General features: G+C 38.8%; 1 protein-coding gene across 1 annotated transcript; it reads right to left on the bottom strand.

Moving 5' to 3' along the window:
• Positions 1-1,157: 1,157 nt before the first annotated feature.
• Positions 1,158-14,730, bottom strand: LOC109207587 (pyruvate dehydrogenase E1 component subunit alpha, mitochondrial-like). The gene is made up of 8 exons (XM_019370526.1): positions 13,916-14,730; positions 12,907-12,986; positions 5,641-5,718; positions 3,718-3,813; positions 3,559-3,630; positions 3,396-3,449; positions 3,216-3,281; positions 1,158-1,471 (listed from the first exon to the last, which is right to left on the bottom strand). Exons 1-8 carry the CDS (start codon positions 14,601-14,603, stop codon positions 1,427-1,429), a joined length of 1,179 nt encoding a protein of 392 aa, XP_019226071.1. The 5' UTR covers positions 14,604-14,730; the 3' UTR covers positions 1,158-1,426.
• Between the last annotated feature and the right edge of the window lie 242 nt (positions 14,731-14,972).

Here is a 14,972-nt window from a genome sequence, read left to right as displayed (position 1 = left end):
CTGTTACCAGCATTTTAATATACTGCCACGAGGAGAATAAATACTGAAATAGTTAAAGAAAAAGTGAGAGGAAGTGAGTTGGGAAAAGAGCTCTCGATACTCTCTATCCATAGTCCAGTCCCTAGCATTCAGCTAATTTGTTTGTCAGCTAATCCCATATTCGTACTTTTGAAACCTGCCCCGTATCGTATTTGAGTGATAAAGTTGTAATCTGACGGTGTTTTAACGGCCCTGGTTTGAAATGAATATTTCTAGTTTAAGAAACTAAATTAATTGGTTCATTATGAATTCACGAGGATTTTTAGAAAACAACATAGCATCTACTATTTCTTCGTAATAATGGATTAGCTTAATATAGAATGCCTTTTTTAAAAAAATCAGATGTATATACAACTCCAGTAGAAGACAATGAGTATGCAAACGAGCTAGAGCCATTGCATGTTGCTCAATCCTTTTATCAACCAAAAAGCTCTGCGTCAAGTTCAGTCCCTTTGAGCCTGCGCATCAGCCTATAAGCTGGTGAATCCGATGAATCCTAAGTTTGGCGAAAGCAGTACAGACTTGACGTCTCACCACACTCTGTACTAAAAGCACAACAACAACCCAGTATAATCCCAGGTGTGGGGTCTGAGAAGGGTAGTGTGTATGCAGACCTTACCCCTATCGGGGGTAGAGAGGCTGTTTCCGAATCTGTACTAAAAGCACAATCTTGAAATTATGAACTCTAGTTTGAAATAAATAGGCAAATAGGCTTGACGAAGTTTAGGAAAAATGCATACACCATCCCAAACAAGCATACCTGCACCTGCTGCTTTTAATATAAACCACTAAATAGAGTCGGCAAAGTAAAGCATCCTTGTATGTAAACGGAAGAGACATATCAACTCATCATTGTCGATATTGAGAGAATTATAGAACTCTTTTCCTCTTGCCTCCTTTATCTCCTTACCTATCAATTTGCCTGTTCAGAACCATTATACAGTAGTAGTTCAATGGTACCATACCCTGCCAATGTGAAGCTCTACCGACTACCAAGATAGGACAACTGCACAATAAGGCTAATATCTCTCGACTCAAATAAGATGATCTAAGGAACAATGACGTAAAATGATGGTTGGAATGTCGAAGAGTAAAAACAAGTCAAGCTAGAAAAAAGCTCAAGCTGAAAACACCATCCAACGGCGCTATACTCATATTTATTACCATCTAAGATGGAACGTGTAGAAAATATACACCAGCCAAATGTTTACAGTTAGAGAAAGAAAACATTAACAAAGAAGAGCAAGTTCCTACATTTAAGATAAACCATTTCAGTTACTATGCATGATGAAGCCCAATGATTTTACTATCACAATTATTTGCTGTAGTTATAGCTTTATCTCTTGTGCATATGAGAAGGTGATCAAAAAATATGCAAACACAGCCCTCATGGAAGTGTAGCTCTGACTTCTTTCCTATCTGCTCCACAGGCCTGAAAAGAACAAATGTTATTGATGTCATCAAAACATTCTAAACCTAGTGTAATTCACCCAGAAAAGAATAGCTCCTTAACAAGACATTCACTTTGTAAGTTGTTCTTCCATTCACTATTTTGAATAGTTATACTGTTTCAAGTTATTGGAGTAGAATGTAATCAACAACTCCCCATAAAATCTGAACTGACAAGAACCACGCTACCTCTCTGAAGATTAGTTAACCACTCATTGCCACAGTTCAATTTCCAGGCTCATATTCTAAAGCTATCATATTAGTACTTCCAGTTCATTTAAGACAATAAAGCAAAAATCACAGAAGAAATCACTCAAGGGCTCGTTCAACACATGCTACTGCAAACACAAAGGTTAAGGAGCTACAGAACACTGAACCAACATCTTAGATTGACCTAAAAAAAGCATAGTGGAGAGGTACCAACTGCTACATTCAATGGTCAGATTAGAGCATCAAGCCCTATATTGTTCCTTGGTTTGGGGAATTTAGGGTTTAAAAGTCCCCTCTACGTTCAATGGTCAGATTAGAGCATCAAACCCGTCAACTTAATTTCATCAAGAAAAACCCTAGAGAACCTTTTCTTCTGTGTGAAGCGATATTATACCACTCCAATTCAACTTAAATCCATAGGCCACACTTATAATTGAGAAGATTGTGTTGAACTCCCAGTTCACTGTAGCTCCTTTTGTATACAATAATAAAAGAGGCACAACGCGATGACAAATTGACAAAAGGGTACTTTATCACATGGAAACTAATGGATACCTATATGAATAAATGAATTAATCACTTATCAAAATACTCTCAGCAAAATACCAGCAAGGACCAGTGATTAAAAAATTATCAAGCCCCGCATGCTAGTTACAAAGAGTTATCCCTTCTTAGTATACTTTCAAATAGAAAGTAAGGCCAATAACCACTATTGACACAAAAATTGATCCCTTTGCGTGAGCTAGTCTCCATAAAGCTTGTGAAGTAAGTTTTCCTTGGTCCGGGAATTCAACAACAACAACCCAGTGTAATCCCACAAGTGGGGTCCAGAAAGGGTAGTGTGTACGCAGACCTTATTCCTACCTTACAAAGATAGAGAAGCTGTTTCCGGTAGATCCTCGGCTCAAGGAACAGTGAAACTAAAGCAACAAACAATTGCAACAAGAAGATAGCAGGGTACTAGAAGCGAATAACACATCATGTACAAATGCGAAACAGGAATGAGAAAATACAACATTAGAACTAGTAATACAGGCAAGCCTAGGTCAACCTCTCTATTCAATGGTCAGATTACAGCAACAAACCCATCAACTTAACTCCATAGGCCACTCTTATAAAAGTGAAGATCGTGTGAAACTGCCAGTTTTGCTATCTCCATGTGAAAACAGTTACAATAGAGGCACAAGACACAACAAAAGGAACAGGGTACTCGAGAGCAACTATGGTTATATGAATAAAAAGGTGTATATCACTTGTCAAAGTGCTCTTAGTAGAATAGTAGGCACAGACCATATTAAATGGAGTTTATTTCAAGGATGATCATAATATTGTTCATAAAATAATGTGCTACCTCGTAAGTATTTAGAGGTTGGGGGGTAAAATCAGTTGCAGATTTTCCCAAGTGCTCATATAATGTGCTCCAATGAAAATTGTGCAATCATCACTTGATTTCTAGATGATACAGTTGCCAGTAAATAATTTAGAAGGGAAAACTGATGATTAGAACAATTACATACCTCAACTCCAAACCCTTTCACATATACATTGGTAAAGAGCTCAGAAGGGTCAGGCATGGGACTCTCCTAGAAAACAGTATAAGCAGTTACTAGTCAGCTACTATCTTTATTTATTACAAAAAAAAACAGCTATCATATTTAAAATCACTAAAGAAGAGAAGATAAAAGCACCACCCTCACCTTTGCTTTAGCAATGGCTTCATCTACAATTTTTCTCTTTTCTTTCTCAATATCCTGGAGAGAAGGAACAAAAACCGACAAAACAGTTAGAGGTCCTCTGAAGATCGAGGTGACATAAAAAACATGGTTTCCCCAAGTACAAGCTTTAGAAAGTCGTCTATACCTTCAGCTCCTTCTCTGTGGCTATATCATGGGCTAATATGAGTTTCCTGATTCTTTCAATAGGATCACGTTCCTGAAAAATTAAAGATAATCTTGTTAAGCTTTTATGCGAAGCATTTGCGAGCTGAGATGTATTAGATAGTCTACAGAATGTATTGACCTGTCTAACACCACTAATTTCATCACGAGTTCGGTAAGTGCTTCCTGGATCAGACATAGAGTGACCATGGTACCTATAGGTGTCCATTTCAAGAATCTGAACAAAATTGAAAGAAACATAAACATATTATAATATGCTAAAAATGAAGTAAAAGAAAAGAATACTAATGTATGAATATAACTGACGTTGAATTCAGCAAGAAATTACATAATACCACCCCCCACCCCCACCCCCACCAAAAAAAAAAAAAAAATTAGCATAAGCCTCAACGCAAGACATGTCCTAGGGTCTGGATCATTTCCATGTGTTGATCTTAGCGTTTTCCAAACTTCATTTTAACCATCTCAGTTAGTGTTCCTTTCACAAATAAAAGAAAAAAGAAACTAAAAGACATGTGCAGCCCAAAAAGAATGAACAACTAAAGCACATTTAGGAAAAAATTAATGTGCATTATATGTGACACTGTAAACGAAAGATAAAGTAGTAAGAAGCATTCGGCGGAGTCCTAAAAGCAACATCGGCCGATCCCTTGTCGGCATAATTGCTAATTTCTACCAATTACAGATACCTCAAATTCGTTATATGTAGAAAAATTCATCGGTGATGAGCTTATGGATCCTATTAACCAATAAAATAAAAGATAAATAAGCAAAAAAAAATGTTTAGAGCCCTTCTTTGAAACAACAACGCCTCAATCTCAAACAAGTTGGGGTCAACTTAATGAATCCTCACCAACAATGTCGCTCTATTTAACTTTTCCAAAATTCACAAACTAAGCCCATCACCTAGAAAATAATCAACTAACATTTTAATATTGCATTTGGTAATCCAAGTCCTTCCATCAAGGATTCTAGGCAGAAACGTCAGCATACACCACCAGCACTGTGTTAATATGACCTATTCTACTCAAGTAAAAATTTTATAAAATAGACCCAAGTAGAAGAGAGACCATCTTTAATAAATAGTATATTTCCATTATTTGAGTCATCGTCTCAACTGCTATGCATTTTTCAGCTCATGCATCCTCCTCTACTAATTTCAACGGCAGAGAAATACTTGCCTGAGCGGGTTATCTTACAGAACCGATCATAATAATTAGTCCATTACAAACAGGGTCTTTACTAAGGGATGTAACACAAGTGTCTAGAGAGATCATACATATCATCAGTGTTGACTACAGCGAAGTTCATGATCCCTATATGAGGCAATGAACTCATGAATAACCTACTTGCCTTTTTCCTTTTGATCACTTCTTTTTTCTATTTAATATGGAGGACAAGATAATGGGATGTCGTTGTGACCAATAACTCCAGTAACACAAAGGCGAACTAAGTTTCCTAGAAAACTGGTGCCTATCGCCTTCCCTTTCCCAGTTTATGTTGTGGAAAACAAGGGTAACATCCCTGGACAGAAATGTTGCCACTCTCAATGAAATTATGCAAGATGTCATTTTTTCCTTACAGATTCTTTATGGCATTTTTGGCCTTTCAGATTGACAGTTCGTCATGAATTCTTAACAGAATAAAGTTGAGGTTACAACAAAAGGAACACAAGGATTAAACCTGCCACAACAACATACTATATTGTCTTGGGCAAAAGATAATAGTAACAATTGTGTGCAATTTGATTTTAGCATCTCTGTTTTATTTCTTTTTCCTTTTCTTTCCTTCTGTCAATAATACTTGGCACAACGCTTGCTAGTTCTTTTTTAAAGTTCCATAAATTATTAGAGTATATAATGACACGAGGCATCCAAAACATTATTGTTTTCAACAGCATACAGGTGTGTGTGTATGTATATATATATATATATATATACAAGAAATTATATAACAAAAAGAACTCCTGTCAATCACAACCAAAAATTAATCTAGAAAAAGGCATGATATGTTTCTTATAAAAAAAAGCATGATAAGTGCTTACAATTGGTCCATTCTTGAGGGCATGCTCCTTAGCAAATTTGCATGCTTGTTTAACAGCAAGGGCATCCATACCATCTACCTGTTTAACATAACAAAAAGAACACAAGAGTCACAAAAAATCAAAATTTCCTACATCACCCACTGAAACTTAACAATTGGTCCTTCTCCATCGTTGTGGCAGGAGAAAGCGCTCTCTCTCTCTCTTTTCTTCTCCTCTTCCCCCTTTTTGTTAGACCTGCCCTGTAAAACTCATACAATTTTCTACATAATCTAGGACTACTGGATCCCCGGTAGAAATATGTGAGCCATGCTCATGCACTACGTCCACAGCCCCACAAATAACTTATCAAAGTGAAGGATACCCTTATTCTGTCAGAAGTCAAAAGGCATCCTTCTTTTCTTTCTTTTTTTTTCCTTTTTTGATAGTCAAGGCAACTCCCGTACACTAGTTTCAGGGGACTTTCCTCAAAATGACACACATCATATTTAAACTTTCTACAATATTTGTGAAGCTAGTTGCACTTAATTCAGTGGCCATACATCTTACTCCAGAGTTTAACATCTTAGCCACGATGAAAAATCTCTTCAAAATTCCAATGGGGATCAATATTGACAATTTTTGTTCTTTTTAAAATAGGGCTGCCCCAAGATTGTTGACTTTTGGAGTAAATAAGGTATATTGTCAACAACCTTCTTAATGTTTGTGCACTGATTGGGCAACTTTAGCATTCTAAAACAACAATAATTCAACTCGCTCTTTTTCTCTTTTTGGGCAGAACCTCATTCCTTTGTATGTTTTGAACATTTAGCTCATAATGAACCATAATCATCATAGCAATTCCAAGAACACGATTTCCCAAGAAAATTCAATCTTGCATTATGAAATAGTAATTTTTATTGACTAACAATTCTTCTACATCCAATAAATCTATTACTTTATCGGGTCGTTTGATAGGATATATTAGGGAAAACAATACATGTATTAGCTTTAGGTGTTGTTAATTCCTTGTTTGACGGTATTTTTCAACCTATGTATAACTAATCAGTATTTTATTCAATACTATTCTTATATATAGCAAGCCATGGCATTAACAATACTAGGGGTGTCAAATAGGATGGTTGGGTTGATTTTGGGTGGGTCTGTTAGAATAGTCATGTAATTAGGAGTAAATAATCCTAATCCAATATGTATTAGGAGTAGGATATGTTATGTGTGTATATAGGGCTCATTGTATCGTGTTAAACACAAGTCAATATTAAACAATAATATTTTCTCCCGTGCATTCTCACATGGTATCAGAGCTTTAGTGAGAAACATATCGCTGTGCATCATTCCAGCGACTTCCGGGAAAAAAGACCTCGTCGCCGTGCAATTTTCCGGCGACTTAGAAGACTGCCCGTAATCACATCAATTTCTGTTGGTGTTTTCAGAAAACCAACACCACCACAAGACTCCTCAGGCTCCGGCGACCAAACCCCAGTAAACCCCACCGGAAAAATCAAGTTCAAAAGCGCCCTCACGCGCCAGAAAATCACCGGCGAGATCTGACCCACGCTCCACGCGCCGGCGCGTGAACACTGTTCCGGCCATATTTTGAGAAACTTCCAGTTGGACAGTCGGATCGCCTAGTGATTCCGAGTCTGTCCATACGTTTTTCGTTTGATTCCGACCACTTTGAGTTTTTCCGGCGACTACACTGACTTTTTCCGGCAGCTACAGTAATTTCCCGGCAAAAACAGTGTTTCCTTCATCTATTTCAGCGAGTTGTCAGTTGATTTTTTTCTATTATTTGGTGATAATACAACGATGTCTTTGGGAGTCGATGCTTTCGGGTCTAGAAACCCGGGTTCTGGCAGTTCCGGTGTTATGATTACCTCAGAACCTTTAATGGGAGGTTCAAACTACTTAGCTTGGGCTTCGTCTGTCGAGTTGTGGTGTAAAGGTCAAGGAGTTCAAGATCATTTAACAAAAAAAGCTAGCGACGGTGATGAAAAGGCCAAAACACTGTGGGAGAAGGTCGATGCTCAGTTATGTAGTATCCAGTGGCGATCTATTGATTCCAAGTTGATGCCCTTGTTCCGTCCATTCCAGACATGTTATTTAGTTTGGGAAAAGGCTCGTAATTTATACACTAATGACATATCTCGTTTCTATGATGTAATATCGCGAATGACAAGCTTGAAGAAACAGGAATTGGATATGTCTACTTACTTGGGACAAGTACAGGCAGTCATGGAAGAATTTGAGATGCCAGTTTCTGCTAGTATTGAAAAGCAACAAGAGCAAGGACAGAAGATGTTTCTAGTTCTTACACTAGCTGGACTCCCTAATGACCTTGATTCAGTACGTGACCAGATTTTGGCTAGTCCGGCTGTCCCCACAGTTGATGAATTATTCTCTCGATTACTTCGCCTTGCTGCACCACCAAGTCACCCAGTGAGTTCATCACAGACACTTGACTCATCTGTCCTCGTATCCCAGTCAGTGGACAATCGGGCATCTCATACTATGGAGAATAGACGAGGAGGAGGTCGTTTTGGAAGATCTAGACCCAAGTGCTCTTATTGTCATAAACTTGGACACACTCGTGACGTGTGCTATTCTTTACATGGCCGCCCACCCAAAAATGCTTATGTTGCTCAGACTGAGACTACAGGTAACCAGGGATTTTCTTTATCTGAAGGGGAGTATAATGAGTTCCTTCAGTATCGAGCAAGTAAGCAGACATCTCCACAAGTAGCTTCTGTCGCTCAGACTGATACTTCTGTTGCTGGTAATTCTTTTGCTTGTGTTTCCCAGTCTAGTACTCTTGAACAATGGGTTGTGGACTCGGCCGCTTCTGATCATATCTCTGGTAATAAATCACTTTTGTCAAATATTGCGTATTCACAGTCTCTTCCCACTGTTACTTTAGCCAATGGGTCTCAAACCAAAGCAAAAGGAGTTGGACAAGCGAATCCCCTACCCTCTGTCACTCTAGATTCCGTTCTCTATGTCCCTGACTGTCCTTTTAATCTTGCTTCTGTTAGTCGTTTGACTCGTGCCCTTCATTGTGGTATATATTTTATTGATGATTCCTTTATTATGCAGGACCGCAGTACGGGGCAGACGATTGGAACAGGACTTGAATCAGAAGGTCTTTACTACCTTAACTCACTAAATTCCTCCAAGGCATGTCTAGTTACAGATCCTCCGGACCTAATTCACAGACGTTTAGGACATCCAAGCTTATCCAAGCTTCAGAAGATGGTGCCTAGTTTGTCTAGTTTATCCACATTAGAGTGTGAGTCATGTCAGCTCGGGAAACATACCCGAGCCTCCTTTCCTCGTAGTATTGAGAGCCATGCAGAGTCTATTTTTTCTTTAGTTCATTCTGATATATGGGGTCCTAGTAGAGTCAGTTCAACCTTGGGATTTCGTTATTTTGTTAGTTTCATTGATGATCATTCAAGATGTACTTGGATTTTCTTAATGAAAGATCGTTCTGAGTTGTTTTCTATATTCCAGAATTTCTGTGCTGAAATTAAAAATCAATTTGGTGTTTCTATTCGCACTTTTCGCAGTGATAATGCCTTAGAATATTTATCCTCTCAATTTCAGCAGTTTATGACTTCTCAAGGAATTATTCATCAGACCTCTTGTCGTTATACCCCTCAGCAAAAAGGGGTTGCGGAGAGAAAGAATAGGCACATCATTGAGACTGCTCGCACACTTCTCATTGAATCTCATGTTCCGCTGCGTTTTTGGGGCGATGCAGTTCTCACAGCTTGTTATTTAGTTAATCGGATGCCTTCCTCTCCCATCCAGAATCAGATACTGTATGCAGTATATTTCCCCAATCACCCTTATACTCTGTCCCCCCTCGTGTTTTTGGAGCACTTGTTTCGTTCATAACTTAGCCCCTGGGAAAATAAGTTAGCTCCTCGTGCTCTTCAAGTGTGTTTCCTGGTTATTCTCGTGTTCAGAAGGGATATCGTTTGTTACTCACCTGATCTTCGTATAGGTACTTTATGTCCTCTGACGTCACATTTTTTGAGTTAAACCTTTCTTTACCTCTTTTGACCATTCTGACCACCTTGATATATCTGAGGTCTTACCTATACCGACCTTTAAGGCGTCTACTATAGCTCCTCTTTCACCTTCGCCACAGGAGTCTTTACCGAGTCTACTATAGCTCCTCCTTCACCTTCCGCTACAGAATCTTTACCATTCCAACCGTTGAGGAGTCTAGTGTGGCTCCTCCTAGACTCCCTGCCACAGGAACACCACTTTTGACATATCATCGTCGTCCGCACCCAGCATCAAGCCCAGCTGATTCACGTCCTGCACCTGACCCTGCTCCTACTGCGGACTTGCCTCTTCCTAGTACACCGATTGCACTTCGGAAAGGTATACGGACCACCCTTAATCCTAATCCCCATTATGTCGGTTTGAGTTATCATCGTTTATCATCACCCTATTATGCTTTTCTATCTTCTTTGTCCTCTGTTTCCATCCCTAAGTCTACAGGTGAAGCATTGTCTCATCCAGGATGGCGACAGGCTATGATTGACGAAGATGTCTGCTTTACATTACGAGTGGGTACTTGGGAGCTCGTCCCTCTTCCTTCAGGTAAATCTACTGTTGGTTGTCGTTGGGTGTATGCAGTCAAGGTTGGTTCGGATTGTAAGGTTGATCGTCTAGGCTCGTCTTGTTGCCAAAGGATATACTCAGATATTTGGGCTCGATTACAGTGATACCTTCTCTCCCGTGGCTAAGATAGCATCAGTCCGCCTTTTTTCATTCATGGCTGCTGTTCGCCATTGGCCCCTCTATCAGCTGGACATTAAGAATGCTTTTTTACACGGTGACCTTGAGGATGAAGTTTATATGGAGCAACCACCTGGTTTGTTGCTCAGGGGGAGTCTCGTGGCCTTGTATGTCGCTTGCGCCGGTCACTTAACGGTCTAAAGCAGTCTCCTCAAGCCTGGTTTGGTAAGTTCAGCACAGTTATCCAGGAATTTGGCATGATTCGGAGTGAAGCTGATCACTCTGTATTCTATCGGCCTTCTGCTTCGAGTCTCTGTATTTATCTGGTGGTCTATGTTGACGACATTGTTATTACCGGCAATGACCAGGATGGTATTACTAAATTGAAGCAACATCTCTTTCAAAACTTTCAGACTAAGGATCTGGGCAAACTAAAGTATTTTCTGGGTATTGAGGTCGCTCAGTCTAGCTCAGATATTGTGATCTCACAACGAAAGTATGCCTTAGATATTCTTGAGGAGACAGGAATGATAGGTTGTAGACCTGTTGACACCCCGATGGATCCGAATTCTAAACTTCTGCCAGGACAGGGGGAGCCTCTCAGCGATCCTACACGATATAGACGGTTGGTTGGTAAATTAAATTACCTTACAGTGACAAGACCTGACATTTCCTTTTCTGTGAGTGTTGTGAGTCAGTTTATGGATTCTCCGTGTGATAGTCATTGGGATGCAGTTGTTCGCATTCTTCGGTATATAAAATCAGCTCCAGGCAAAGGTTTATTGTTTGAGGATCGAGGCCATGAGCAGATCGTTGGATACTCGAATGCCGATTGGGCAGGATCACCTTCTGATAGACGTTCTACGTCTGGATATTGTGTCTTAGTAGGAGGAAATTTGGTGTCCTGGAAGAGCAAGAAACAGAATGTGGTTGCTCGGTCTAGTGCAGAAGCAGAATATCGAGCGATGGCTATGGCGACATGTGAGCTAATTTGGATCAAACAATTGCTCAAGCAGTTGAAATTTGGTGAGATTAGTCAGATGGGACTTGTGTGTGATAATCAAGCTGCTCTTCATATTGCGTCAAATCCAGTGTTCCATGAGAGAACTAAACACATTGAGATTGACTGTCACTTTGTTAGAGAAAAGATACTCTCGAGAGATATTGCTACAAAGTTTGTGAAGTCGAATGATCAGCTTGCAAATATTTTCACCAAGTCCCTCACTGGTCCTCGTATTAACTACATATGTAACAAGCTCGGTACATATGATTTATATGCACCAGCTTGAGGGGGAGTGTTAGAATAGTCATGTAATTAGGAGTAAATAACCCTAATCCAATATGTATTAGGAGTAGGATATGTTATGTGTGTATATAGGGCTCATTGTATCGTGTTAAACACAAGTCAATATTAATCAATAATATTTTCTCCCGTGCGTTCTCACAGGGTCAAAATGGGCTGAGTCAATAAATGGGCAGGTCAATAACCCGCCCAAAAGTAACTTGGGCTGAGATGGGCTGGGTCAAGTTGGGCTAAAATTTGGGTCGTAGCCCAACCCGCCCAACTCTTACCAAGCTTTAATTAATGTGTATTGTTTTCTTATGAATTGTTTAATTATCAAATAAGACTTTTTTTATTTGTTACAGTCAACAAAAAAAAAGGTATTTTTAAGATATTTTAGCGAAGTTACTCATGATCAATTTGTTCCTAAAATTAACCCAACTTTAGATGGGAAATGGGTTGGCTCAAGATGGTTGAGTTCAACAAATGGACTCGCCCAACCTTGGGCAGGTTAGGCGGGTCAAATGGGTTTGGGCTCAAATTGCCACCCCTAAACAATACCATAACTTATCAAAGTGAAGGATACCCTTATACTATCAGAAGTCAAAAGGCATCCTTCTTTTCTTTCTTTTTCCCCTTTTCTGATAGTCAAGACAATTCCTATACACTATTTTAAGGGACTTTCCTCAAAATGACATATCATATTTAAACTTCCTTCAATATTTGTAAGGCTAGTTTCACTTAACTCAGTGGCCATACATCGTTCTCCAGAGTTTAACATCTAAGCCACGATAAAAAATCTCTCTTCAAAATACCAAGAAATGACTCTTTCCTTGCTTGAGCATGCAACAGAAGCGGAGTCACTTAGAATCAGAGCACCAAAAGTAGGGGGTCATGAGCAAGGACAACATAACTTGCTATCTACATTTGTAAGATACCTTTCATTCACCATGGAAAAATTCAACTCCATTTAAAATAAAAAACCAGAGCTCATATGAAAGCCTAGAGCCTGGCTTCAAATTGAAGAGACATCTTCAACTGCTTTTTGATAAGTAAAATCAATTCAAAGTTAAACAGGTTTTAGTTTATTCAAGATTTAACAAGAAATGTTTAGTTGAGTATTACTAGCACATCACTATCAGCTCCCAAAAATAAAAGAGAAAACAAAGCAAAATAATCTAACTTCTCTCGATAAGTGTTAACAAAAAAGAGTTGCAAGTTGTGATTCACTGTACCTTCAGACCAGGAACATAATCTCCTCTTTTGTAATAAGCTGGACTCTTTGCAGCTCTCCATTCTGCTGTCCCCATTCCATCTGCATCAGAAAAGCAATCACGCGCATTTGAAGTGAACAACACATTACATACTCAACAAAAGTAGGCAATTTTCTGTATCAAATGCCAATTATAGTCAATAATTTGTAAGTCCTTAGTTATGCAAGCATACTACTCATCAGAATATTACAGAAAAACACATACATTTACAAATTTACAAATGAAAAACACTTAAAAGACTTGTAACATAGAGAAATGCACAACATTGAATAATGTATGCAAAAAAGTTGTTCGAAAAAGTCTACTTATCAATCAAATGTGTATTGCTACTTAAAAGAAAGGACTTTTTAAGTACTACCCCCCCGTCCCAATTTATGTGATGTTGTTTGACTAGGCACGGAGCTTAAGAAAAACTTTTGGCCCTTGTCCTCTAAATTATTCCATAGATAATTCTATGGCTATAAATCATCTCATAAAATGAGAAGTTTAAAGTTAAATTATTTCTTAACATAGAAAAGATGTCATTTTTTGAGATAGGATGATGGGAAAAGAATGTCATATTAAAACGAGAACAGCCCGTTTGGCCATAAGAAAATTTTCACTATTTTGGAGAAAAATTAGTAACTTTTTTGCCGGAATTAGTGTTTAAGTTGAATTTTGAGATTTTCCGAAAATTTGAAAAACTCCAAAAAAACTATTTTTCAAAATTTTCACTTCAACTCACTCACAAAAAAGCAAAAACGGCTTCAAACTGTATTCATGTCCAAACACAACTCTAATTTTCAAATACCATTTTCACTTAAAAAAAAATTTCCCACTTTTTTCCGGAATTTCACAATTCTTATGTCCAAACGTCCACAAAGTATGAGTTTAAGTTCTACGGATTTACGGTGCGTAATTGTTTAGCAAATCTTTCAAAGTCATTAGTTGGAAATCTAGTCAAAATGGTGTATTGAGTTGAGTATCTTACAGTGATTATTCTCACAAACTAGAATAGCAGGAAGATCCCACAAAGCAGCCATATTCAAAGCCTCAAACAACTGCCCTTGATTAGCGGCACCATCGCCATACATGGCAAAACTGACATGCTCCTCTTTCGAATACTTTTGTGCAAATGCCAATCCAATCCCTAAAGGAACTTGAGCACCAACAATACCATGACCTCCATAAAATCCACTATCCTTCTTATAAAAATGCATGGATCCTCCTTTACCTTTCGAACATCCATCTTTCCTTCCCATAAGTTCCGCAAATGACTCATATAACCCTCCGCCGCGGGCAAGGAAGATGCAATGGTCTCTATAAGCTGTAATTATACAATCCTTTTTGGTAATTGCGGCTTCCATGCCAATAGCTACGGCTTCTTGTCCGTCGTAGAGATGGCAGAATCCACGGATGAGTTTTGCTTTGTAGAGCGAATCCGCGGCGATCTCCATCCGCCGCATCTCCGCCATGTCCTTGAAAAAAGTCATGAGTTCGTTAGCGCTTGTTTCGATGGTGCGGGATGGAGGATCGATCTTGTGGCCGGTGAACGGGAGACTGGTTTCTACCGTGATTGTGGCGGTCGAGTCCGACGATACGTGGCGCGTGGCAGACACCGCCGCCGTTAAAGGTTTCAAGAGATGATTGACGGTTCTTCGGCCTGTGGATAGTGCCATCTTCGATCTCTGTATGAGAGAATCTGGAGAGAGCGTTTGGTGAGTGCTAATGGAGAGGAGGAAAATGAAATTTTTTTTTGAGAGCAAGTGACATTTATTTAAATACTAAGAATTAAAGGAGGATTTTTTAGAGAAAATAAAAATGAGTCTGACTGTTCGTGGGGAAAAAAAAAAAGGAATGTGACTATTCGAATGTCCCATAAGTTGTTTTCTGTTAATTCTAGAGCAATTTTCTCTTTATCTTTTCGTTTTTCATTTCAACTAAAATGTCCAATGTCTCATAAGTTGTTCTCTGTGGTATTCAATATTATTCCTATTATACAAATAACTAATACATTTATTAGAATAAAACTGAACTTCAATTTTCTC

The sequence above is a fragment of the Nicotiana attenuata genome, unplaced genomic scaffold (genome assembly GCF_001879085.1).
Source record: "Nicotiana attenuata strain UT unplaced genomic scaffold, NIATTr2, whole genome shotgun sequence".
Lineage (NCBI taxonomy): Eukaryota > Viridiplantae > Streptophyta > Magnoliopsida > Solanales > Solanaceae > Nicotiana > Nicotiana attenuata.
Note: the sequence above shows the minus strand (reverse complement) of the source record. Positions and strands in the feature narration are given on the sequence as shown.

Bases quoted from the DNA above. Each gene is read 5' to 3' on its own strand.
- LOC109207587 (XM_019370526.1), bottom strand. From the start codon at position 14,603: ATGGCACTATCCACAGGCCGAAGAACCGTCAATCATCTCTTGAAACCT. The intron at 3,282-3,395 runs GTGAGGGTGGTG...ACTGTTTTCTAG, and splicing joins AAGCCATTGCTAAAGCAAAG to GAGAGTCCCATGCCTGACCC. The intron at 1,472-3,215 runs GTATGTAATTGT...TGTTCTTTTCAG, and splicing joins TGAAAGGGTTTGGAGTTGAG to GCCTGTGGAGCAGATAGGAA.